The sequence below is a fragment of the Palaemon carinicauda genome, chromosome 27 (genome assembly GCF_036898095.1).
Source record: "Palaemon carinicauda isolate YSFRI2023 chromosome 27, ASM3689809v2, whole genome shotgun sequence".
NCBI classification, from domain to species: domain Eukaryota; kingdom Metazoa; phylum Arthropoda; class Malacostraca; order Decapoda; family Palaemonidae; genus Palaemon; species Palaemon carinicauda.
The window spans coordinates 24,080,880-24,107,716 of NC_090751.1; the positions used below are offsets into that span (position 1 = coordinate 24,080,880).

Here is a 26,837-nt window from a genome sequence, read left to right on the forward strand (position 1 = left end):
GGAGAGAATGGATGACATTAGTAAGGTGAAAATACTAATGATTTGGATGTGTTACCGAGAAAAAAAAAGAAGGGACAGATTACATGAACGTAATACTACAAAGAATCTTCCTTAATATTAAAGAAACAAAAGAATTTGGAAATCCAAGGGTGAATGGAGCACTTGGCAGAGATTAATTCAACACATTACTGATAAGCATTCTATGTAGATGTATGAAACTGCTAATTTGAAAGTTTTCAGTTCCCCACAGTTTACTTATGAAACCATGGTAGTTTTTTATCATTATCACGCATATTATTTAGAGTAAATGTGACACAGCACATTTTATTCACATAAACACTAAGTCGCTCGTTGCTGAACCCACAAAACAAAAAGTTAAAAAAAAAAATGTGAGAAATCGTACACCACTTAAATAATTTCATTCAAAAATAAAAACTGAAATATATTTCAAATCGAAAGATGGCCAGATAAGTTTGACATAGAAAATGGCACAATACAAAGATTATACAGTTTTCTTTGATAAGTAGACATACCATTTTCTATTAAATTACATGGGGTACTTGACTGTTATTAAATTAGCCTTGGTAGTGACTATTATTATTATTATTATTATTATTATTATTATTATTATTATTATTATTATCATTATTATTATTATTACTACTACTTGCTAAGCTATAACTCTAGTTGGAAAAGCAGGATGCTATAAGCCCAGGGGCCACAACAGGAAAAATAGCCCAGTGAGGAAAGAACACAAGAAAAAATAAAATATCTTAAGAACAGTAACAAGATTAAAATAAATATTTCCTATATAAACTATAAAAAATTTAACAAAACCAGAGGATGAGAAATAAGACAGAATAGTGTGCCCGAGTGTACCCTCAAGCAAGAGAACTCTACCCACGACAGAAGAAGATCATGGTACAAAAGCTATGGCACTACTCAAGACTAAAGAACAATGGTTTGATTCTGGAATGTCCTTCTCCAAGAAAACCTGCTTACCATAGCTAAAGGGTCTCGTCTACCCTTACCTAGAGGAAGCCACAGAATATTAGAAAGCTTTCCATATCAGATAAACATTAACTTGAGGAAAAAAATACGCTGTAATATAAAAGATATCTAAATTGAACTGTTGAAACAAGCAATAACTTGGTTATTCAGGTCCATAAAAGTATGTTAATTTCAAGCCATCCTGCCAGTACTCAGATTTTGTCACAATTGCAAAGATGTTGAAGATAGCACCTATGGCTAGTGAGGATTAAGTTAATTCTTGTCTCTTGCAACTCAGATGAGTACAGACCTTTCTTAAAATGTCAAAATTTTGATATTTTGAAACCGTCAATTCTTTTTTGAGTCTCATTGTGTATCTCATTTTCTAATCTTCTCAAGTAACATCAAATTCAGCAAAAGGGAATTCCAAACATGCTCCTATTTCTGATTTCCATGATTACTTGTAAGACGAAATATACTCTGGGAATGTGTAACAAGCACCTGCAGAAAATTTAGGATCTACCGCACATAGAAGAGCTTGTTATGATAATAGCCTTAAATTTGAACTACAAAATAATTCTATGATCTTAACCTAACTCATCATAGATCTTCAAATACTACCTATCCTGGCATAGATTACCTAACTATAAATTAGGGAAAAGTTCCCCCTTCCTTTATATACAGATCTAAACTATATACTGAATAAAGGGATTTTGATGAAGGAAAAATCTATTTCTGGGCGAGAAACCTGTGTCGCTCCGTGAAATTCTCCTTATAGCACTATTTCTAAGGTATAAATACTGCTAAATATACCAGAGAAAAAAGTTGCATGGAATGCCAGGAATATACCCAGCTCGCTCACCCTTATAGGGTGTCGGTATAGTAACGGGTGTGTTAAAACCACTATCTGAGGTCCCTTACCAATTAGTCTTCTCCTTCCTCAACATCCCCCGTTACTACGAGGTGCCGTAACATTTTTTTCTTTGCCATTTTTGCAAGGATAAAATTTCCAGCAAAATAAACAGAAATGCACGAATAACATTAATATTCAATAACGCTACACAATAAATATCAGTTCGTTATTCACATTTTAAAAATAATCGAAAGACAAGCAAACATTTTATGATAAAAAACTTTGTTGAAATGATACAGTGTACAGTGGGACATCAGTTTAAGAGTTTAATCTACCCTGGGAGAAAGCGCTTGCAAAATAGAATGCTCGTAAACTAAAACAAATTTTCCCATAGGAAATAAATGAAATTTACCCTAAATATTCCTTGTGTTCCGTAAATACCCATACTATACAATAATCTTATAGGTTTGTAATGTTAATTATTGAACAATTTATTACACAAAACATCGGAAATTAATAAAAAAAATTCACAATAAAAAATCAGAGACAAATTAACTTTCACTATGCAGGAGAATCATAGTTACTGACAAAGATAATGGAAAAAGATTTTCATAAGGTGTGACATAAGAATGTTAAGATTCATGGTTGAAATAGTGGAAAATCATACTATGAATGAGAAATTGGTGGAAATGATTCCAGAAACTGAAGAAAAGGCTACAAACTCAAAAATTGATATGGATTTTACACATAAAAAGGGAGGAGAATCAGCTTTTCAGGAAAAAATGTTATTTTTATTAGTAAAATAAATTTTTGAATATACTTACCCGATAATCATGTAGCTGTCAACTCCGTTGCCCGACAGAATTCTATGGAGGGATACGCCAGCTATCACAATACTAGAAGGGGGTGTACTTACCAGCGCCACCTGTGGCCAGGTACTCAAGTACTTCTTGTTGACACCTCCTCAATTATTCCTCGGTCCACTGGTTCTCTCTGGGGAGGAAGGGAGGGTCGATTAAATCATGATTATCGGGTAAGTATATTCAAAAATTTATTTTACTAATAAAAATAACATTTTTCAATATTAAACTTACCCGATAATCATGTAGCTGATTCACACCCAGGGAGGTGGGTGAAAACCAGTGTACAAGATTAAAGGATAGCTAAGTATCCCATATTTCATATAACAGTTATCTCAAATAACAATGAAATAATAAGTACCTGGTAAGGAAGTCGAATAGAACCGTTACTCTGCCTCTTTATTTAAAGTTCGTCTTCCTTACTGAGCGCAGCGTTCCTCTTGGAGGCTGAATCAACCCAAAGGTGCCAAAGTACACGGGGTTGCAACCCCTACTAAAGGACCTCTACCAAACCTTTAACCCAGGCGCTTCTCAAGAATGAATAGACCACCCGCCAAATCAAAGGATGCGGAAGGCTTCTTAGCCTACCGTAACAACCATAAAAACAACAATAAAAGTATTCAAGAGAAAGGTTAAAAAAGGTTATGGGATTAAGGGAATGTAGTGGCTGAGCCCTCACCTACTACTGCACTCGCTGCTACGAATGGTCCCAGGGTGTAGCAGTTCTCGTAAAGAGACTGGACATCTTTCAGATAAAATGATGCAAACACTGACTTGCTCCTCCAATAGGTTGCATCCATTATGCTCTGCAGAGAACGGTTTTTATTAAAGGCCATCGAAGTAGCTACGGCTCTTACTTCGTGGGTCCTTACCTTCAGCAATGCAAGGTCTTCCTCCTTTAAGTGAGAATGTGCTTCTCTGATCAGAAGCCTTATATAATACGAAAGCCCATTCTTGGACATGGGTCTCGAAGGTTTCTTGATGGCACACCATAAGGCTTCTGACTGTCCTCGAATAGGTTTAGACCTCTTAAGATAATATTTGAGAGCTCTGACAGGGCAAAGAACTCTCTCTAGTTCGTTACCTACCATGTTGGAGAGGCTAGGTATTTCGAACGATCTAGGCCAAGGACGTGAAGGAAGCTCGTTCTTTGCTAGGAATCCAAGCTGAAAAGAACATGTTGCAGATTCGGTTGTGAAACCAATGTTCTTGCTGAAGGCATGAACCTCACTGACTCTCTTAGCTGTTGCAAGGCAAACGAGAAAAAGAGTCTTGAGGGTAAGGTCCTTGAAGGAAGCTGACTGGAGAGGTTCGAACCTAGATGACATAAGGAACCTTAAGACTACGTCTAGATTCCAGCCTGGAGTGGAAAGACGACGTTCTTTAGACGTCTCAAAAGACTTAAGAATGTCTTGAAGGTCCTTGTTGGAAGACAGGTCCAAACCTCTGTGGCGGAGAACTGAAGCCAACATACTCCTATATCCTTTAATCGTAGGTGCTGAAAGGGATCTCTCATTCCTAAGATGTAGAAGGAAGTCAGCTATTTGGGTCACAGAGGTATTGGTAGAGGATATTGAATTGGCTCTACACCAGCTTCGGAAGACCTCCCACTTAGACTGGTAGACTCTACGAGTGGAAACCCTTCTTGCTCTGGCAATCGCACTGGCTGCCTCCTTCGAAAAGCCTCTAGCTCTAGCGAATCTTTCGACAGTCTGAAGGCAGTCAGCCGAAGAGCGTGGAGGTTTGGGTGCAACCTGTCTACGTGAGGTTGACGTAGAAGGTCCACTCTTAGAGGTAGAGTCCTGGGGAAGTTGACTAGCCATTGAAGTACCTCTGTGAACCATTCTCTTGCAGGCCAAAGGGGAGCAACCAGCGTCAGCCGTGTCCCTTCGTGCGAGACGAATTTCTGCAGAACTTTGTTTATTATCTTGAACGGTGGGAATGCGTACAGGTCGAGATGGGACCAGTTCAGTAGAAAAGCATCCACATGAACTGCTGCAGGGTCTGGAACAGGGGAACAATACAGCGGAAGTCTCTTGGTTATGGAGGTGGCAAACAGATCTATGGTAGGTTGACCCCACAAGGTCCAAAGTCTGTTGCACACACTCTTGTGGAGGGTCCATTCCGTGGGAATGACCTGATTCCTTCTGCTTAGGCGATCTGCTGAGACGTTCATATCGCCCTGAATGAACCTCGTGACCAGAGTGAGGTTTAGACCTCTTGACCAAATGAGGAGGTCCCTTGCGATCTCGTATAGGCTCCTCGAATGGGTCCCTCCTTGCTTGGAGATGTAAGCCAAGGCTGTGGTATTGTCTGAGTTCACCTCCACCACTTTGCCTAGCAGGAGGGACTTGAAGTTCAACAGGGCTAGATGAACTGCTAGCAGCTCCTTGCAGTTGATGTGGAGTAATCCTTGTTCCTCGTTCCACGTTCCCGAGCATTCCCGTCCGTCCAAGGTTGCACCCCAGCCCGAGTCCGATGCATCTGAGAAGAGATGAAGATTGGGGGTCTGAATGGCCAACGATAGACCCTCCTTGAGAAGGAGGTTGTGCTTCCACCACAGGAGAGTGGTCTTCATCTCTTGGTTGATAGGGATAGAGACTGCTTCGAGAGTCGAACCCTTGTCCCAATGAGCTGCAAGATGGAATTGAAGAGGGCGGAGGTGGAGTCTCCCTAGCTCGACAAACAGGGCCAGTGATGAGAGGGTCCCTGTGAGACTCATCCACTGTCTCACTGAGCAACTGCTCCTCTTCAGCATGCTCATGATGCACTCTAGGGCCTGGCTTATCCTGGGGGCCGATGGAAAAGCCCGAAAATCCTGACTCCGAATCTCCATTCCCAGGTACACAATGGATTGGGAGGGAATGAGTTGAGACTTCTCTATATTGACTAATAGACCTAGGTCTCTGATTAAGTCTAAAGTCCAATTGAGATTCTCCAGACAACGACGACTCGAGGAGGCTCTCAACAGCCAGTCGTCTAGGTAGAGGGAGGCTCTGATGTTCGACAAGTGTAGGAATTTTGCTATATTCCTCATCAGATGAGTAAAGACCATAGGAGCTGTGCTTAGGCCAAAACACAGGGCTTGGAATTGGTAGACAACCTTTCCAAAAACGAATCTCAGGAAAGGTTGGGAGTCTGGATGAATAGGAACGTGAAAGTATGCATCTTTCAAGTCCAACGAGACCATCCAGTCCTCCTGTCTGACCGCTGCTAAGACCGACTTGGTCGTCTCCATCGTGAACGTCTGCTTGGTGACATACTCGTTGAGAGCGCTGACGTCCAGCACCGGTCTCCAACCTCCTGTCTTCTTGGCCACAAGAAAGAGACGGTTGTAGAAGCCCGGGGATTGATGGTCCCGGACTATAACCACTGCCTTCTTCTGCACAAGTAGCGACACCTCCTGGTACAATGCTAGCCTCTTGTCCTCTTCTTTGTAGTTGGGAGAGAGGTTGATGGGCGATGTGGTCAGAGGTGGTTTGAGGCAGAATGGAATCCTGTAACCGTTCCTCAGCCAACTGACAGACTGGGCGTCTGCACCTCTCTTCTCCCAGGCTCGCCAGAAGATCTTGAGTCTGGCTCCTACTGCTGTCTGGAGATGCGGAGAGTCAGTTTTTTCCTTTAGATGTCCTGGATCCTTTCCTAGACTTGCTCCTGTGAGAGTCTGAACGGGAGCTTCCTCGGCTGGGGGCTCTACCACGAAAGGGCGGTATGAACCTCGTAGCAGGGGTATCAGCCACTGGTGAGCGATAAGTCTTGGGGACTGAGGTAGCAACCTTAGACTTACGAGCCGATGAGGCTACAAGATCGTGTGTATCCTTTTGTATCAGGGCAGCAGACAAGTCCTTAACCAGCTCTTCGGGGAAGAGGAACTTCGAGAGCGGAGCAAAAAGGAGTTGTGACCTTTGGCAAGGTGTAATGCTGGCGGAAAGGAAGGTACACAGTTGTTCCCTTTTCTTCAAAACCCCTGATACAAACATCGACGCAAGCTCACCCGATCCATCTCTAATGGCCTTATCCATGCAGGACATTAATAGCATGGCAGAATCTTTGTCCGCAGGAGAGGTCTTCTTGCTGAGGGCCCCCAGGCACCAGTCGAGAAAGTTGAACATTTCAAATGCTCTAAACATTCCTTTCAGTAAGTGATCCAGGTCTGAGAAGGTCCAACAAACCTTAGAGCGCCTCATAGCAGTTCTCCGAGGCGAGTCTACCAGACTTGAGAAGTCAGCCTGGGCAGAGGCAGGTACTCCCAAGCCTGGTGCTTCCCCTGTGGCATACCAAACGCTCGCTTTCGAAGTGAGCTTCGTTGGAGGGAACATGAAGGAAGTCTTGCCAAGGTGTTGCTTAGACTGCAGCCACTCCCCTAAGATCCTTAATGCCCTCTTAGAGGATCTAGCTAGGACTAGCTTAGTATAGGTGGACTTAGCTTGTTGTACGCCCAGCGAAAACTCAGATGGTGGAGAGCGGGGAATAGCAGAGACAAAGTGGTCTGGGTAAACCTCCCTAAGTAGAGCCAAGACCTTACGAAAATCAATAGACTGTGGAGAAAGCTTGGATTCATCCACATCTGATGAGGGATCCAGGTGTGCCTCCTCATCATCCGAAGCCTCATCACCAGAGTGTAGCGAAGAGATCGGACAAGAATGCTGAACTGCAGAGTCAGAACGAGAAGGAACAATATTAGTGGTTTCCTCTTCAAGTGTCTGTTGACGGAAAACCTGAGGCTCAGACTGCAAAGGCTGAATAACAGACGAAGCAGAAGGAAGGCGCATGGGTGGAGGAGGCTGACTCCTAGCATGAGTGGTTGAACCCAAGGATAGCGCTTGCTGAGCGGTTGGAGGAAGCGGAGTAGCAAGATCCTGTTCCTGTGGTATGAGCGGAGCATGATGAGGTTGAGGCTGCGCAGAACAAGGTAAATGTCTCGCAAGCTGAGGCTCCTGAGGCGCAAGGCCAAGGTGTAGTGGTGCCTGCCTGGTGGAGGGTTGAGCTCGCTGCAGCGAGAGCTGAGGAGACTGACTCAAGGACGGGAGAGGTTGTTGTACCTCAACCGAGAGTTGCACCACTGGTGGAGCAGCAAGGGGAGGCGGAGGAAGAGAGGTATAATCCTCCTGATCCCATAGCAAAGGTTGCCTTAACGAAGGCGGAGGCTGAACACCACTGGGAACAGCAAACTCAGAATGTGGCTCAACATCGTACGCCTGGCAGGTGGTACTGCGATCAGGCGGAGCGAGCGCAGGCGGAGCGAACGCAGGCGGAGCGAGAGCAGGCGGAGGGAGTGTAGGCGGAGGCGGAGGCGCAACACTCTCAGCCCGACACTCACGCATCAAGTCCGAAAGCTGTGCTTGCATGGACTGAAGAAGAGTCCACTTGGGATCGGCAGAAACGACAGCAGACTGAGGAAAAGCCTTAACAGTCGAGCTCTGTTGTGGCAGAACCTTACTCCTCTTGGGCGGAGTGCAGTCGACAGATGACTGAGGCGAGTCAGAGCTGAGCCAATGACTGCAACCTGGCTGAGCACTCGCGGACTGGACTCTGCGTTTAAGCGGTCTCGAGACCTGAGACCAACGTTTCTTCCCAGACAGTTGATCAGCGGACGAGATAAAGACGGGCTCAATCGTCTGCAGGTGGGAGTGACGGTCTTTGGAAGACACGCCCGCAACCACCGAGGATACTTCTGTGCGCCTAACAAGGCCTGCCGAACCCTTATGCCCTTCGACATTGCTTCTCCCCTGGGCTTGGGAGCTTGCAAGAGGTCCCGGACTGGGAGGACGACTGGCTCGCACAGAAATATCCTCACGCACCACACTGGCACTGACACTAGCACTTGGCACTGCACTGACACTAGCACTCGTCACAGCACTGGCACTAATTCCACCCACTGCACTCTTGACCTTAAGTTCCTTTACTTCGGCCATCAGAGACTTATGGTCACTTACCACTGACTCTACTTTATCGCCTAAGGCCTGAATAGCACGCAAAACAACAGACATATCAGGCGGAGGGCAAACAGTAGGTTCGGGGGTAGCCACTACAGGGGTAGGAAAAGGTAGGGGATCATGAGGTGAGGAAAACAGTGAAGAGTGAGAAGAACTCCTCCTAACTCTACCTCTCTCTAACTTAGTTGAATATTTCAAAAGACGGACAAATTCCAATTCCGAAAGTCCGGCGCATTCCTCACATCGATTTTCTAACTGACAGGGTCTGTCCCTACAGTCAGAACAAGCGGTGTGAGGATCTACCGAGGCCTTCGGAATACGCCTATTGCAAGACCTACATCGTCTATGGGAGGGAGCTTGCGAAATGTCAGACATCTTGAATCCAAAGAGTTAGCCAAAGGGGGTTCCAAAATCAAGCAAAAATTCGTTAACCGTTAATCAGGACTATATAAAAGCTATCTAGCTAATATAAGAAGGTTTCCAGTAAAGCGACAGCCGTTAATCTGAGAGAATACTTCACCAATTAGCCGTGAAAATACTCGAAGACCATAAGCGTATCCCAGAACGTCTTGCCGGAAGCACGACAGAGGAATAATTGAGGAGGTGTCAACAAGAAGTACTTGAGTACCTGGCCACAGGTGGCGCTGGTAAGTACACCCCCTTCTAGTATTGTGATAGCTGGCGTATCCCTCCATAGAATTCTGTCGGGCAACGGAGTTGACAGCTACATGATTATCGGGTAAGTTTAATATTGAAAAAGTAAATATTGAAGTGGCTGGATAAAGAACTATAGGAGTACCAGGAAATTCTGGAAAGGGATGATAAATGAAGATACGGGCCTGAGGGGAATTTAGAAGATAGAAGAGAATTTAGAGAATAAATTTAACATCTAACTTCATAAGGGGAAGAAACAAAGAAAAAATTTTCATGAAGATGACATATTGTACATTTTGTTTGTATAGATATGAAAATTGCATATACATATTCATGTATGTATGTATGTACGTATATGTGTAATTGAACTTTTATCCAGTTGCAAGTACTGTACTGTATAAAATATCTAGTAAAGTTGATTACAGAATGAAGTAATTCTATCTAAAAGTGTTTTGACTAAGGCAAAGTTAAAGTGCCTATCTTTTTCTAAGGTCCAGGGAAAATAAATCTACTGTGCTAATACAGCATAAACATTTATAAAAAATGTAGAAAATGTATCCTGTATGATTAATCAAAGTATCTCATATACGCCAGGGAGTCCCAGCTGTCGTGGCAGAATCTCTCTGCGGACCAACAGCGGATTATCAAATGTTGCCCTCTGCTAAGTACATTACTCCAGTGCCAGCCCATTGTACAGGTAAGCATGTAGCTAACTCTACAGGTAAACACTTACGTCCCATCACTGTTATTTCTATAGAGTGACTGATTGATTGATTAAGAGTTCTCTGGCATCCTGACATTGAAGGTCATTGAAGAGTAAAAGAATATTCAATTTAAAACCCTAAAAGCAAAGATGTCCTTATAAGATTTAAATAGCATTCAGAAGACCTGTTTCTGAAATAAATCTGATAATACCAGTAGCCTGGAACAACACAGGCAGCCTAAGAATCTTGGGAAGGATGAACCTGCCATCTTCACCTCGAGCCTCGAGCCTCAAAAAGATGCCTATTTCTTATGGTGCTAAAAGTGGGGCATTTTGTCAACAAATGCCTCACTGTCAAGGGTACAAAACAGCCATTTTAATATGGCTGCTGTTGGCCAGTCATCAGAAACTTGGGTGACAACTGAGCGTGACCAATGCGGAGACTACAAAAAGTCTCCCACCTTTGGGGCATCATGTTATACCTCCAAGGATATACTGTATAACTTTCATTATTTCTCTCATCTAATTTCCAACTAAACTATCCCAATGCTGTTGCCAATTATTATAAAACATTTTCTTAAAGATAGGTAAAAAATCATTACAGAGGATGGGATACCTTCTTGATAGCAACTCAAGATGCAGCATTCTCTGACAGTAAATCTGCCTTCTCATTTCCAGACACACCTACGTGTGCCAGATACCAGCAAAATCGAACTGTTATACCTCTCAGCCCAATAATGAAAATCCACTCTAAAATCTTTAAACTAAAGGGTTACTGGTATTAAAAACTTCTATAAGCTTGTAGGACACTTCTTGCACCACTAAAAATGGTAAAATTACCCTCTTCTTTTAATGCTATTTTTTCAATAGCGGTTAGTATGCCATATAGTTCAGCAGTAAATATAGAAGATACTAGAGAAAGTGCATCACTGCAATTAAAAGCCCTATTATATACTTCGAATCCAATGCCAGCATCAGATTTAGAGCCATCAATATGTATAAACGTAGATTCCCTGTTGTTCAACATGTTATTTTTAAAGATTAATCACATTATAGTTTGCTATCAGTTTAATTTCCTTTGCACATTTTATTTTGAAGATAAATAAAATATTTTGAAGATAGATATATTGAGTTGATTATCTTATCAATTTAATAATTTACTTTCTTCTTTGTCTCTTTAATTGTTTAAATTTAATATAATTTTTCTTTCAAGGACTACTAGTTGATGTTGACTCCTTGAAGTTAGCTGTGCTATCTCTAGCACTTGGGGCAGGACGGAAGAGAGTTGGTGACCCTGTAAACCATGCCGTTGGCATAGTACTCCTAAAGGTCAGTTTATACATTCTATAAATTTGTACTTGGTGCACTTAACCAAATATACCAACTGCATTTAATTTTTATTCTTTGCCTTGGCTCATGTTTTGGGTGATGAAGAGAAAAATTTGAAACAATTCCAACCAAGTGAAAAACTGATATACTTGATCCACTAACATTTAATTCAAACAAAATGTATTTTAAACGCCGTATAGCAGTGCTAAATTCAAATCGAGAATTCTGTAACAAATTTTATCTAAACTTAAGTCTTTTACATTGAAATGCTTACTTTTTGATAGCTGTATTTTTTAGCACATTTAAAATAATTTCTTCACTGAAATATAAAGATATTCCAGACAACTATTAATAGAATGTTTCAATGAATTTCAATTGGTTTCTCAGCTTTGAAGTTATACACAACTTTGTTTCTCACAAGTGTTATTTCTACAGCTCAGAATTCTGTATTCACCAGTTATTTCTCTTTTTACCTTTCCAAAAGGTTGTTGGTGAGCGTGTAAGAGAAGGTGAAGCATGGGCCCAGTTGCATCATGACGAACCCCTTCCACAGGGTGCATTGCAAGAAATCAAACAGTCAGCTAACATTCAAAATACGTATACTTTTCAACAAGTTCCTTTAATTGCTGCAAAAATAATGTAGGCAAATAAGATTGGATGAACTCCAAGAGTACCATTCGAGTGTAATCTTAGCTTTGAGATAGAGCTGAAATGTTCTGGATACAATACAGGAAGAAGTATATATCATCTACTGTAAGTAAGCTTCCTGGTGACATAATTTCTTTCATCACTTGGGATCTAAAAGTGACTATGATAGACTAATAAATGAGGCGGAAGCAGTACATTCGTGTATACTGTAGCTGCATCTAATCTAGTAGTTATCAAAGAGCATAGTTCCCAGGATCTCAGTGAAATGGCCCATCAATTCTCTATCAACAACTCGACTATTTTCTTCACTGAAATTTATTAGCCCATTTTTAAAAAACCTTCCTTTCCCATTAAAATAATTCTAATACAGTAATAATGTCACATTAGGAAACTATCTAATTCAAATGACAAATAAATGAGTTTAATACATATATATGCATGAAAAAACATTGGAAATACAGTATCAATGATCGTGCAACCTAAGTTTAATTCAGATGTACGTGTAAAAAGAACAGATATACAGTATCAACGACAGTGCAACCTAAGTTTAATTCACATGTATGCGTGAAAAAAATAACAAATACAGTGTACAGCATCAACGTTAGTGCAAAATTAAGTTTAATTCAGATGTATGCGTGAAAAAATAACCGAAATATACCATCAACGACTGTGAAAACATGTGTCAACCTAACTTTTTCAATCTATTGAGTAAATATAATTATATGGCCATCTATTTCTAAAATTCACTGAAAGATGCTCAAGTGTCCAAATAATATAAAATACTAGTGTAACTTTAAACTCTGCTTCTACCATATTATTCAAATTTTGTCCAGGAGTCTATATACGTTAGTTACTGGAAACCCTTAGGTCATTCTTAATATAAAGGTGTCCTACATATTTTCAAGGCAGTAAAGCACTATGAAAGTTAAGAATATTGTTTCAGTGATTTAGTTAAACTGGTCAATACACTGATAAACATAACTTGTATAGATATCCAGAGCAAAACGATACAAGATCTAACCAAAAGTACAATTTTAATATAGTGTAGTTTTTGGCTGTAGTAGTGGTAGTAATATGTCCGCTCTATCTCAAACTAGAGTTAAGATAAAACTGGATAAATACCAGTAAAAGAAAGTGTTCCTGGCAACTTTGAACTTTTTTATATCACTTCTTTTCCATGTAAGGAGATTTGGTGACTATTTTGTAAGTGTTTTCAGTGGCTTTGATAGATGCTTTTAACTACTGTATGTTCCTGAAAACCCTAAACTGTACACTGTAACTGGAAAATAAGTACACAATGTGCATGCATGCTATACTTAAACAGAACATTTACATACATATAGTAGCCAGATTGGGTCCTTACAAAGTTCTGGAAAACTTACAAACCCTATTTGACCTACACATTTTACCACACACTAGGTCACCCACACTCATTTGATTTTTTTTTTAATATAATCATTCCTTTCCTTTACAGTATTAGCAAGTACAATTTACTTCGATCTATCTATATCTGCTAATTCAATTGAACACACTCTCATCTACTTATCTCTCCCTCTCATCCTATACGATTGTGAGTCTTTATTAACATTTTATAAAGCATCTGTCACAATTCTTTACCTGTCATTATCATCAGAGTAGTTTACCTCTCCACCTTCCTCTTGATTGTTAAATATAAAGTATGATACACTTATTTTTTTTTTTATATTTTTGGTATTTCTTTTATATATCAGTTATTTTTATATTTCTAGAGTATCCTATTAAGAACCTAAGCTTCAAGAAAAAAATTCTTGAAGCCATGTATGGTTGAACCTTTCATGTTCATGAAATGTCCAAAAAACTGATGCATGAAAGATAGTAAACATCAAATATACAAAATGTTAATATATTTATACTGCTGATGACAATTCAGCTGTTTTATTCAAGTATGTTTTTAATAGTAGTTTAGTACGCTGCATGTTTTCATAAAGCCGAGATCTTTTGAAACTTTTAAGTGTTTATAGACCAGGTTCATAAACCTCAGAGTCTTTTATAGTTTATCATGAAGGATTTCCATGTAGAGCACTGTTCTTTTAAAGTTCATATAAATAAACTGTAGCATCATATCTCCAATGCCCGTTTAAAGGGCTCTTAACTGTATCATCTATTAGACTTTTGTATAAAGAAATAAATGAATTCGTTCTCTCTCTTCACCTAATTCATCTTAGAAATACTTTAATTCCCAAATTTGGAAATATGTTATTTTCATTAGTAAAATAAATTTTTGAATATACTTACCCGATAATCATGTAGCTGTCAACTCTGTTGCCGACAGAAATCTACGGTCGGGATACGCCAGCGATCGCTATACAGGTGGGGGTGAACACCACAGCGCCATCTGTGGTCAGGTACTCCAGTACTTCTTGTCAACACCACCTCAATTTTTTCCTCGGTCCACTGGTTCTCTATGGGGAGGAAGGGTGGGTCAATTAAATCATGATTATCGGGTAAGTATATTCAAAAATTTATTTTACTAATGAAAATAACATTTTTCAATATTAATCTTACCCGATAATCATGTAGCTGATTCACACCCAGGGTGGTGGGTGGAGACCAGCATACATGTTAACAAAGAAGCTAAGTATCCCGTATTTTATTTTATTAGTTATTCAAAAATAACATAAAATAAATAAGTACCTGGTAAGGAAGACGACTTGAACCATTACTCTGCCTTTATTAAGTACGTCTTCCTTACTGAGCGTAGCGGTCCTCTTAGGATGCTGAACGACTCTTAGGTGCTGAAGTATAAAGGGCTGCAACCCATACTAAAGGACCTCATCACAACCTTTAACCTCGGCGCTTCTCAAGAAAGAATTGACCACCCGCCAAATCAACAAGGATGTGGAAGGCTTCTTAGCCGACCGTACAACCCATAAAAAGTATTCAAGAGAAAGGTTAAAAAGGTTATGGGATTATGGGAATGTAGTGGCTGAGCCCCCGCCTACTACTGCATTCGTTGCTACGAATGGTCCCAGGGTGTAGCAGTTCCCGTAAAGAGACTGGACATCTTTGAGATAGAATGATGCGAACACTGACTTGCTTCTCCAATAGGTTGCATCCATAACACTCTGCAGAGAACGGTTCTGTTTGAGGGCCACTGAAGTAGCCACAGCTCTCACTTCATGTGTCCTTACCTTCAGCAAAGCAAGGTCTTCTTCCTTCAGATGAGAATGTGCTTCCCTAATCAGGAGCCTGAATAGGTAAGAAACTGAGTTCTTAGACCTTGGAAGAGAAGGCTTCTTGATAGCACACCATAAGGCTTCTGATTGTCCTCGTAAAGGTTATGACCTTTTTAGATAGTACCTAAGAGCTCTAACTGGGCAAAGTACTCTCTCCAGTTCGTCCCCCACCAAGTTGGACAGGTTTGGGATCTCGAACGACTTAGGCCAAGGACGTGAAGGAAGCTCGTTTTAGCAAAAAACCGAGCTGCAAGGAACATGTAGCCGTTTCAGATGTGAAAACTATGTTCCTGCTGAAGGCGTGGATCTCACTTACTCTTTTAGCTGTTGTCAAGCACACGAGGAAAAGAGTTTTTAATGTGAGGTCCTTAAAAGAGGCTGATTGGAGAGGTTCAAATCTCGATGACATAAGGAACCTTAGGACCACGTCTAGATTCCAGCCTGGAGTGGACAACCGACGTTCCTTTGAGGTCTCAAAAGACCGAAGGAGGTCCTGTAGATCTTTGTTGGTGGAAAGATCCAAGCCTCTGTGGCGGAAAACCGCTGCCAACATACTTCTGTAACCCTTAATCGTAGGAGCTGAAAGGGATCTTACGTTCCTTAGATGTAACAGGAAGTCAGCAATCTGGGTTACAGTGGTACTGGATGAGGAAACTGCATTGGCCTTGTACCAGCTTCGGAAGACTTCCCCTTAGACTGATAGACTCTGAGAGTGGATGTCCTCCTTGCTCTGGCAATCGCTCTGGCTGCCTCCTTCGAAAAGCCCCTAGCTCTTGAGAGTCTTTCGAAAGTCTGAAGGCAGTCAGACGAAGAGCGTGGAGGTTTGGATGTACCTTCTTTACGTGAGGTAGACGTAGAAGGTCCACTCCTAGAGGAAGAGTCCTGGGAATGTCGACCAGCCATTGCAGTACCTCTATGAACCATTCTCTCGCGGGCCAGAGCGGAGCCAACCAACGTCAGCCGTGTCCCTTTGCGAGAGGCGAACTTCTGAAGTACCCTGTTGGCAATCTTGAACGGCGGGAATGCATACAGGTCGAGATGGGACCAATCCAGCAGAAAAGCATCCACGTGAACTGCTGCTGGGTCTGGAATCGGAGAACAATACAACGGGAGTCTCTAGGTAATCGAGGTAGCGAACAGATCTATGGTTGGCTGACCCCACAGGGCCCAAAGTCTGCTGCAAACATTCTTGTGAAGGGTCCACTCTGTGGGGATGACCTGACCCTTCCGGCTAAGGCGATCTGCCATGACATTCATATCGCCCTGAATGAACCTCGTTACCAGCGTGAGCTTTCGATCTTTTAACCAGATGAGGAGGTCCCTTGCGATCTAGAACAACTTCCACGAATGAGTCCCTCCCTGCTTGGAGATGTAAGCCAAGGCTGTGGTGTTGTCAGAGTCCACCTCCACCACCTTGTTAAGCTGGAGGGACTTGAAGTTTATCAAGGCCAGATGAACCGCCAACAGCTCCTTGCAATAGATGTGAAGTGTCCTTAGCTCCTGATTCCATGTTCCCGAGCATTCCTGTCCGTCCAAAGTCGCACCCCAGCCCGTGTCTGAAGCGTCAGAGAAGAGACAGCGGTCGGGTTTCTGAACAGCCAAAGGTAGACTTCCTTGAGAAGAAAGCTGTTCTTTCACCACGTGAGAGTAGACCTCCTCTCTTCGGAAACAGGAACTGAGATCGTCTCTAGCGTCATGTCCTTTATCCAGTGAGCCGCTAGATGATACTGAAGGGGGCGGAGGTGGGGTCCCCCTAACTCGATGAACAGGGCCAGCGATGAAAGTGTCCCTGTTAGACTCATCCACTACCTGACTGAGCATCGGTTCCTTCTCAGCATGCTCTGGATGCAATCTAGGGCTTAATAGATCCTTGGGGCCGACGGAAAAGCCCGAAAAGCTCGACTCTGAAGATCCATACCCAGGTAGACAATGGTCTGGGATGGGACGAGCTGGGACTCCTCAAAATTGACCAGGAGGCCCAGTTCCTAGGTCAGATCCATAGTCCATCTGAGAATCTCCAGACAGCGACGACTTGTGGGAGCTCTTAAAAGCTAGTCGTCTGACGGAGCCGGACACAAGATCCTGGTACTGCTGCACAGTCTGTGAACTGTCAACCATGGGGAAGCGAGGAAGTACCGCGACAACCCGAAGCTGTCTAGACTGTCTGGGTCGTACAGACAACTCCTTATCGGGTTGCTGAGGTTGCCGCACTGCGTCACAACAAGTCACTTCTGCTGGTTGTTGAACGTCTTCCCAGTGACACACTGACTCCGTAAACAAAAAATCCTCTAACAAGGACTAAGCTTGGACTACATGTCTTGTAACAAAGCTCAAGGTCTATGGGAGCAGGTGTGGTAACAGACGGGGTTAGCGACTGAAGTGGAACCATTACCCTCCCTGGAAGCATGTTATGCTTAAATAAAAGTCCATAGGAGGCTAAGCAGCTAAAGGCTCCTCTCCAAATGACAGAGTCCTCAAGGGAATATCAGAAGGAGGGAGAATAGCACTTTCTCATCTACAGGAACCATATCCGAGAAAAGCTAAGTTCTCTCAGTGAGGGTTTCACTGGTGCAAAAGCAGCAGACTAGAAGGCAACGTTATGAAACTGCTTGACAGTCTAGTGAGTTGGCAACAACCAAAGATGTGTGACTGAGGAGCATGCGGTAAGGTATGCAGAGCATGCTGTATGTAGAGCATGCTGTAAGGTAAGCAGAGCATGTTGCATGGCGTGCGGCTTATGTTGCATGGCGTGCGGCTTATGTTGCATGGGATGAGGCTCATGCTGCATGGGATGAGGCTCATGCTGCATGGTATGAGGCTCATGCTGCATGGGATGAGGCTCATGCTGCAAGGGATGAGGCTCATGCCGCATGCGTTGAGGAGGATGCCGCATAGTATGAGGCTCCTGCCTCATGGGTTGAGGCGGTTGCCGCATAGCATGAGGCTCCTGCCTCATGGTTTGAGGAGGATGCCGCATAGCATGAGGCTCCTCATAGCATGAGACTCCTGCCTCATGGGTTGAGGAGGATGCCGCATAGTATGAGGCTCCTGCCTCATGGGTTGAGGAGGATGCCGCATAGCATGAGGCTCCTGCCTCATGGTTTGAGGAGGATGCCGCATAGCATGAGGCTCCTGTGAGGTTCCTGCCTCAAGAGTTGCGTCTGCCTCAAGGGTTGAGGAGGTAGCTGCGCAGAGAGAGGCTCATGCTGTGAAGAATGCGGTTGCTGCATGCGTTGAGGCGGCTGCCTCATAGCATGAGGTTCCTGCCTCAAGAGTTGCGTCTGCCTCAAGAGTTGAGGCTCTTGCCTCAAGAGTTGAGGCTCTTGCCTCAAGAGTTGAGGTTCTTGCCTCAAGAGTTGAGGCTCTTGCCTCAAGAGTTGAGGTTCTTGCCTCAAGAGTTGAGGTTCTTGCCTCAAGAGTTGAGGCTCTTGCCTCAAGAGTTGAGGCTCTTGCCTCAAGAGTTGAGGTTCTTGCCTCAAGAGTTGAGGTGGCTGCCGCAAGAGTTGAGGTTCTTGCCTCAAGAGTTGAGGTGCTTGCCTCGAGAGTTGAGGTTCTCGCCTCAAGAGTTGAGGTTCTTGCCTCAAGAGTTGAGGTGGCTGCCGCAAGAGTTGAGGTTGCTGCCTCAAGGATGGTGGATGCAAAGCATAAGGCTCCTGCCTCAAGTGTTGAGGAGGTTGCCGCATAGCAAGAGGCTCCTGCCTCAAGGAAAGTGGAGGTTGCTGCACAGCGCTGGTATCTGGCAACTCCCAAAGCGGCAGCTCACGCATGGAGGCAGGTTGAGGAACCTCAACATCATACGTCTGGCAGGGTGGACTGCGCAGAGGTGGAGGAGCGCTCGCAGGAGGAGGTGTGCTAAACTTCTCTGCCTGAAACTCCTGCATCAACACCGCAAGCTGAGACTGCATTGTCTGCAGCATAGACCACTAGAGTTTAAGAAAGACAACAACAAACGGAGCTACTGTCCGTTGAGACTGAGGGTCTAAAACAGCTGGTGCGGCAACAGACAGAGTTACTGCCTGTTGCGATACCACCTTGCCTCTCTGGGAGGTGTGCAGTTGTCGTACTGCAGCAAGTCCGAACTGACCCAGTGCTAATGGCACTACCTAGGAGTTGGACTTGCGCGGAAGGGACCGACTTGCACTTAAAAGCTGCAAGATTAGGTCCATGGTTTCTGCGAGAAACCTCTTCCGCAGACGAGGAATAAAAGGGCTCTCTCGTCTTTGTGTGGGTGGGGTGATCACGTCGGCAACGTGTGAAGATACACCCGAAACCACGGAGGGAAACGTCTGTTCGTCGATCAAGGCCTGCTGAACCCATAAGTCCTTCGACATTACTTCTCCCCTGGGCTTGGGAGCTTGTAAGAGGTCCCAGACTAGGCGAACAACTGGCACGAACAGACGAACCCTCGAACGCAACACTGTAACACTTTGCGCTTATCACTTTATCACTTTTGATTTTCTGTTTGCACTTATTTCACTGAACTCGAAACTTTAAGTGGTTTGTACCTGAAACACGCAATTCTATCCTTCATTAAAAGTTAGTAATTGCGAAAACAGTATTACAATGTAACAGAAAAACATAATGAAAGATAAATAATTCAGTGGCTGGAAAAGAGACTAAACACTAGATCAAATAAACTACGTTTAAAATCTCTCACCGCATAAAGCTTGAGAACAAGAATAAAACTCTAGAAACGTTTACCTTCTTCCCCTAAAGAGACTAGGGAGAAGAGCAAAAACGATAACAACGTTACCCGCTTGAACGAAACGTTTATCCTCCTCTCTCTCCCTCCGTCTCTATCTCTCTCTCTCTCTCTCTTGACTTAGAACCTGAGAGAAGAGCCCAATTATATATATCGTTAAAACATATTATTGTTAAAGGAAAAAACTGAAAGATTTCCCAAATAAAAAGTTCCTTTATTAGAATTAAAACCATTTAAGCTAAGAAAGAATGAACAAAACGCTAGAATCGGTTTACTCTTACTGCAACGTGACACCGTGAATGCTCTCTCTCTATCGTAACGATAGAGCGCAAGTTGAACGTTCTGAACGTCAACAACTGCAGAGACAAAACAAAACGTAGTTCAACTTTGAAAACAGTACGAGACTATCAAAGAAATTCTTTCAAAAACATTAAAATAGCATAATATGTTAACAGGTAAAAACGAAAAGACGGGCTCAATGTAAATTAACTTCGGTTCCAAGAAAAGACCGCCTACTATTAGGAAAGGTCGAATATAAACAAATATAAAAATTAATTTTAATAAGTTTATAATAAAAGGAAGTTAATCGAAGAGGCCTATAAAAGGCGGAGAGATATAAAATAAATCTATAACTTTTGTTAAGCAAAATTAAGAAAGAGAGTCTATACTCTCTTCGACACCAACACTTCCGTCTAAGGGAAGGGTCGGCCATTTAAAAGTGAAAGAGAGTTCATACTCTCTTCGTCACCATAAATAATCAAATTAATTCCAAAAGCTAGCTAAGCTAATGATAAAACTTCCTGAATAGCGAAAGCTAAACTCTAGAGCAAATACATCACCAAATCGTGAGCAATAACTCCAGAATCAACAGCATATCCATGTAGGTCTAGCCGGAGGCACGACAGAGGAAAAATTGAGGTGGTGTTGACAAGAAGTACTGGAGTACCTGACCACAGATGGCGCTGTGGTGTTCACCCCCACCTGTATAGCGATCGCTGGCGTATCCCGACCGTAGATTTCTGTCGGCAACAGAGTTGACAGCTACATGATTATCGGGTAAGATTAATATTGAAAAAATACAGTACTCATTTAATCAAGCACACCAGTACATATCTACTCTCTAAACACTAATGAAGAGCATTGTATTCTCACTATGACATTTCTAAGGTCATTCATATAATGTATATTGTACCAATATTCAGCAGTTAATAACCGGTGTTATCTGCAGGAATTATCTCAGAATAAAGTATTAAAAATATAATCTAATCTTAATTACTAAATTTCACTGACATCAACTTCGCCTCAATTTATGGAATAAGTCATGAACCTTTAACATATCTAATAAAATCAATTGTGATGGGCACTTAGCCATCCTGATATGATTTTGAAAGATGAATACTTGAAAATAAACGTGGGACCCACAGGAATATCAAAAGCAAAAATGGCTTGTTACTAATACAAGCAATACTTCCATAATTACACTATATTTCTATCTTCAGATGTGCAAAATTTACAGAAGTAATTGAGGATACAATTACCATACTAATTGGATATAAAGTTCCTCATAGATAATTCACTCATGAAAAAGAAATTTGCTGTCAAAAGAATGTTCATTCCAAGAGAAAGCAGGCACTGTACTGGCAAATACCACAAACGAGAACACTGCACTTGATCATGAAAAGCAACCAGGTTTTCCTTCACATCTTACTCTGAGACTAAAAGAGGGATGATGTATTCCTTTAATAAAGTCCTGTAAAACAGGGCTTGGTAATACCTTAGAAAACCACAGAGATCCCCACTCGAGTCCTAACAACACTTACTAAATTAACATGACACTGGATAAGGTGTTTTTTAGTAGTTTTAATACAATTAAAACAACTCAAAACAAATCTAATTCATACTTTACATAAATACCTAATCGGAAAAGCACATTATAAATGTTACTTAAATTTCTAAAGAAGGTATAAATAAATACTTGCTATGATTTTTATGATGATCATAAATTATCCATCTATCTACCATGTCACTTCCCCCAATTTTTGGGGGTAGCCAACATAAAAAAGAACAAAAGGGGATTTTTTAACTTTGTTGGTCCTTCCCTGATGAGACTCAGCAGAATTTGGTTGGTACTACTAGGGTACCACAGCGCACCCTCCCCACTTCTTCCACCACAATGGAGCTTCATATGCTGACTCCCTTACTGCTGCTACCTCAGCGTTCACCATAAGATATCGCGAGGTAGCAACAAGGCCCATTGAAACTCACAATTGCTTGCCATTCATTTCTATTCCTAGACACCCGTTGAGATACTAGCGCTAGAGAGTTATTGGGTCCTTTGACTGGCCAGACAGTACTGCATTGGATCCCCCTCTCTGGTTACGGCTCATTTCGTCTTTGCCTACGCATACACCGAATAGCTGGCCTTTTCTCTCCACATTCTCATCTGTCCTCACACACCTGACTGCATTTGATTACCAAACAATTTTTCTTAGCTCAAGGGGTTAACAATTACAATGTAATTGTTCAGTGGATACTTTTCTGTTGGAACGGGTTTGGTAGACTAGCTATGGTAAGCAGCTCTTCTAGGAGATGGACACTCCAAAATCAAACCATTGTTTTCAGATAGTGCATAGCCTATGTACCATGGCCTTTCACTGTCTTGGATTAGAGTTCTCTTGCTTAAGGGTACATTCAGGCATGCTGTTCTATCTTATTTCTCTTCCACTGGTGTCTTTTGAAGCTTTTAGTTTATGTATGAAAGATCTAATTTAATGTTATCAGTTCTTAAACTAATTGATTTTGGTTTTTTATTAATTCTCTTGTAATTAATTTCCTTGCTCCCTTTCCTCATTAGGCTATTTTTACCTGTTGGAGCCTTTGGGCATATAGCATGTTGCTTTTCCAACTAGGGTTATAGGTTGGCTTGCAATAATAACAATAATAACAATAATAATGATAATAACAATAACAAATAATAATAATAATAATAAGAATAAAGTAATAGCACACGCTTTTGCCTCTCTCACATCTATCCTCCTGTCACCAGGGGATTTCTTCACTCCATTCATCCAACCAAACCATGCCCTTCCTCTTGCACTTCTCCCATCAACTCTTGCATTCCTCATCTTCTTCAGCAGATGACCATTTTCCATTCTCTCAACATGGCCAAACCACCTCAACACATTCATACCACTCTAGCTGCTAATTCATTCCTCAACCCCATTCTCACTCTTACTACTTCATGACAAACCCTAACAAACCGAGATACATCACCCATACTCCTCAGACACTTTATCTCGAACTCATTCAATTTATGATCTTGAACTGGGCCATTTGATTCCTTGTCAGCAAAATTCAACAGGCATAGTAACTTTCTGGCCTTGTGTAAATGGAAAATCAAACTTAGTTATTTCCTATACCTGGTATAAAAATTTCCTGATGGAAATGTTTAAAAAATCAACTGAATGATAATGCAATTTTGTTAACGATAACATGTGAAAATAGGGATTCTATATCTGTCCTTTTATAACTGAATAGAATATGAGATGTCACAATTCTGCAACATCTCTACGTAAACTTATATACATTTACATATCTTTGTTTTGTGGAATTGTAAACTGAAGGAAAGAGAAAAACTTAAAAGATTAAAAACAATACAGTATACGCCACAGCAACAGGCATTATAATTTTATTTGAAGCACTTCAGGTTAAAATATACAAACTCTACAAGGACATGGTTTCATTTACTGAAAATATTTAAAATAAATTTCTACAAAAATCTATAAAAATATACGTTGTATTCACCATACAAATAACTTAAAGCTAAGTTCAAAGGTCATTAAAGTATCAAGAGACTGATATGAAGCTTTTGCTGTACAGTATATCAATACAGTACGAAAATAGCTATATTTTACGTTATTCTCTTTTCAGTTAATATTATCAAAAAGCACATCATGAATGAAAAAAGTAAACGGTTATATAAAACATAAGCGTTATAACCAACCCTTGCTAGACTAGTGACTTGAGTCCTTAAAGTATTAACTAATATAAACATGGATATCAATAATAATAATAATAATAATAATAATAATAATAATAAAATAGACTAGTGAAAATTAGCTCAGACTAATAAACTGACATACTTAATTAACGCACCCACATCAAAACACTTTGATGGTATGTAAATTTCATTTAACACTAGCAATGGATAGCACAATGCCATTCCCAGCGCTTAACTTTAACAAGATACGATGTAGCACCAATTCACAGCCCTGAATATCAACTATATCCTGAACAATGCCTATTAATATCTCAGTATTGACAAAATATATCTTTCTCCTCAATGCAATCTACTAATATACTAAAGCTTAAATAAAAACAAAAAAATATCCTACTAAATGGTCAGCATCCAAAAAGAGACTGCCAACAAGGAAAATAGGTATACTTTCTTTCACCTGTGATAGAGAAAGTAGGAAAAAGAAAAACTAAGTGAAACTCTAGGTGATTAGCAGGGACTGTCATAATCAAACTCTAACTCTGTACTATAATGAGGAGATAGTTATTTCTAAAGCAAATACATATCTCAAACTGCAGAACAAGTGGCCAGTCTTCCTTAAGTGTAATTACTGTATGTCTTAGGCAAAGCATGAGGAATTTTTGCGTAACGTTCCAAAAAAGTTTTAAATGGTTTGACCCTATTTATTATCAAGATTAAAATATTCCAGTACTGCAACTAGAAATCAAAGCAACCAACCAGAATTGCCACATGTGATATGATGATAAAAGATTTTACTATCCTCCAAATGAAACCAAAATTAACATCCATAAGTTTTTGGGGATGTAACCTTACACAATCTGTACAGATGTTTTAAAAACTGTTAAAGAACATATTCTATTCAAAAGAAGAGTAAAGACACTACCCAAAAATACAAAAGATAGAACTGAAGAAAAGAAGGATTTTTATTCATTTCCTCCTAAGCCATACTTTCCTAGAAAATTCTTTGTAGCCATAGACAGATTATCATCATAACAAGAATATTCTTTGCCAGAAGATAAATAATCTGGGGCTCCACCAAGACTACTTGGATTATATACAGCAGGTAGTTCCCTTTCTCGCACACCAGTTGCATTGACGTTTTGATTCCTCATAGCTGAAAAGAAAGTCAAGTCCTAAATTCCTCCATTCTAATTCTTGATAAAGTAAACAAGATTTTACAGAGCTGCAGTAACAAAAAGGTGTTGCAAACCCACAGAGAACTGACATCAGTTTCTTAAGTTTAATCTAATTTGATTGCAAGTTATAGCTAAATATTTCTGCAATACTGCATAGTACTTCTGATATTCAATTGCTCATTTTGTATAAAAGACAAAGTATATAAATAGAAACCTTTAAATTATGTTCCATAATGAAATGAGCTTAGTATTAATATCCCACTAAAGGAGAGAACCTTGTGTGCTATGCAATACATAACATAACCTATTAACAGAGAGAACCTTGTGTGCTACACAAAACATAACCGGCACATCTTTACTAAAAATTTAACCTTATAAGCAATGTTTCAGAAGCCATGCACATTGAAGCCCTCAGTAAAGGCGTCGGGGATTTTCCCAGCCCGGAATTAAATGGAATAAGGGAAAAGAAGTTGACTGCTCCTCAATTTTGTGACTTCTGCCACTAAAGCTGGTGGATTGAGGAGGTACACATTTTTGTTATAGAACTGTGCCTTAAAACTGACTTTGCAGTGTTTTCATGAACATTATTATTATCATTATTACTTGCTAAACTACAACCCTAGTTGGAAAAGCAGAATGCTGTAAGGGAAAATAGCCCAGTGAGGAAAGGAAAAGGGAAAAATTAAATATTTCATGAACAGTAATGAATGAATGAATGATTTGAAGTTCTCTGGCATCCTGACATCGAAGGTCATTGACGCCGATATTGTTTATTATAAATAGAGATTAAAAGAGTATTCAATTAAAACAACAAAAATATAAAAGTTAAATACCATTAAGAAGACCTGCTTCTGATACAAATTTAAAAATACCACTAGCATTGTACAACACTTCATATCCAAGGATCTTGGCAAGGAGGAACCTGCCATCCTCACCCCGAACCGCAAACCAATATCTATTTCTTTCTGTGCTATAAGTGGGGGATTCAGTCAACAAATGCCTCACTGTCAAGGGTATCAAACAGTCGTCGCAATATGGTTGGTGTTGGCCAGCCAGCAGAAATCACGAACAGTATCAACATTAAAATGAATATTTCCTACATGAACTATAAAAACTCTAACAAAACAAGTGGAAGAGAAGTAAGAGAGAATAGTGTTCCTGAGTGTACCCTCAAGCAAGAGAACTATAACCAAAGACAGTGGAAGACAATGGTACAGAGGCTATGGCACCACCCTAGACTGCCTAACAATGGTTTAATTTTGGAGTGTCCTCCTAGAAGAGCTGCTTACCATAGCTAAAGAGTCTCTTCTACCCTTACCAAGAGGAAAGTGGCCACTAAACAATTACAGTGCAGTACTTAACCCCTTGAGAGAAGAAGAATTATTTGGCAATATCATGTTGTCAGGTGTATGAGGACAGAGGAGAATATGTAAAGAATAGGCAAGACTATTCAGTGTATGTGTAGGCAAAGGAAAAATGAACCGTAACCATAACTGTCAATCTGCTGGACAGGGGTTCAAGACCAACTCAAGCTCGATGGTTTCTTATAATGTTTGTAATCCTGGCCCTCCCTGGTCCTACAGTATCTTAATAGAGAGGGGGCTTGGATGCTGATCATATGTATATACAGTCAGTCTCTAGGGCATTGTCACTGTCCCTTGATTCTGCCACTCATAAGCGACCTTCAAATATTTAAATCCGTTGAATTATATTATCTCAAGGTCCCCAAATATTTCTTTGGTTTCCACTATCAAATCGTAGCTAATGCTTAGTGA

General features: G+C 41.1%; 2 protein-coding genes across 2 annotated transcripts in view; one reads left to right on the forward strand and one right to left on the reverse strand.

The window, feature by feature from the left end:
* Positions 1-14,118, forward strand: part of LOC137620599 (thymidine phosphorylase-like) — a 36,305-nt gene extending 22,187 nt beyond the window's left edge. Inside the window, exons 7-9 of the mRNA XM_068350861.1 lie at positions 9,888-9,990; positions 11,210-11,325; positions 11,810-14,118. Of these exons, the coding sequence (XP_068206962.1) occupies positions 9,888-9,990; positions 11,210-11,325; positions 11,810-11,968 (378 nt within the window). The 3' untranslated portion in view covers positions 11,969-14,118. The remainder of the gene's footprint in view (positions 1-9,887; positions 9,991-11,209; positions 11,326-11,809) is intronic.
* A 9,424-nt stretch (positions 14,119-23,542) lies between these two features.
* The window catches only part of LOC137620600 (SCL-interrupting locus protein-like), a 52,530-nt gene continuing 49,235 nt past the window's right edge, over positions 23,543-26,837 (reverse strand). Inside the window, exon 8 of the mRNA XM_068350862.1 lies at positions 23,543-25,040. Within this exon, the coding sequence (XP_068206963.1) occupies positions 24,850-25,040 (191 nt within the window). The 3' untranslated portion in view covers positions 23,543-24,849. The remainder of the gene's footprint in view (positions 25,041-26,837) is intronic.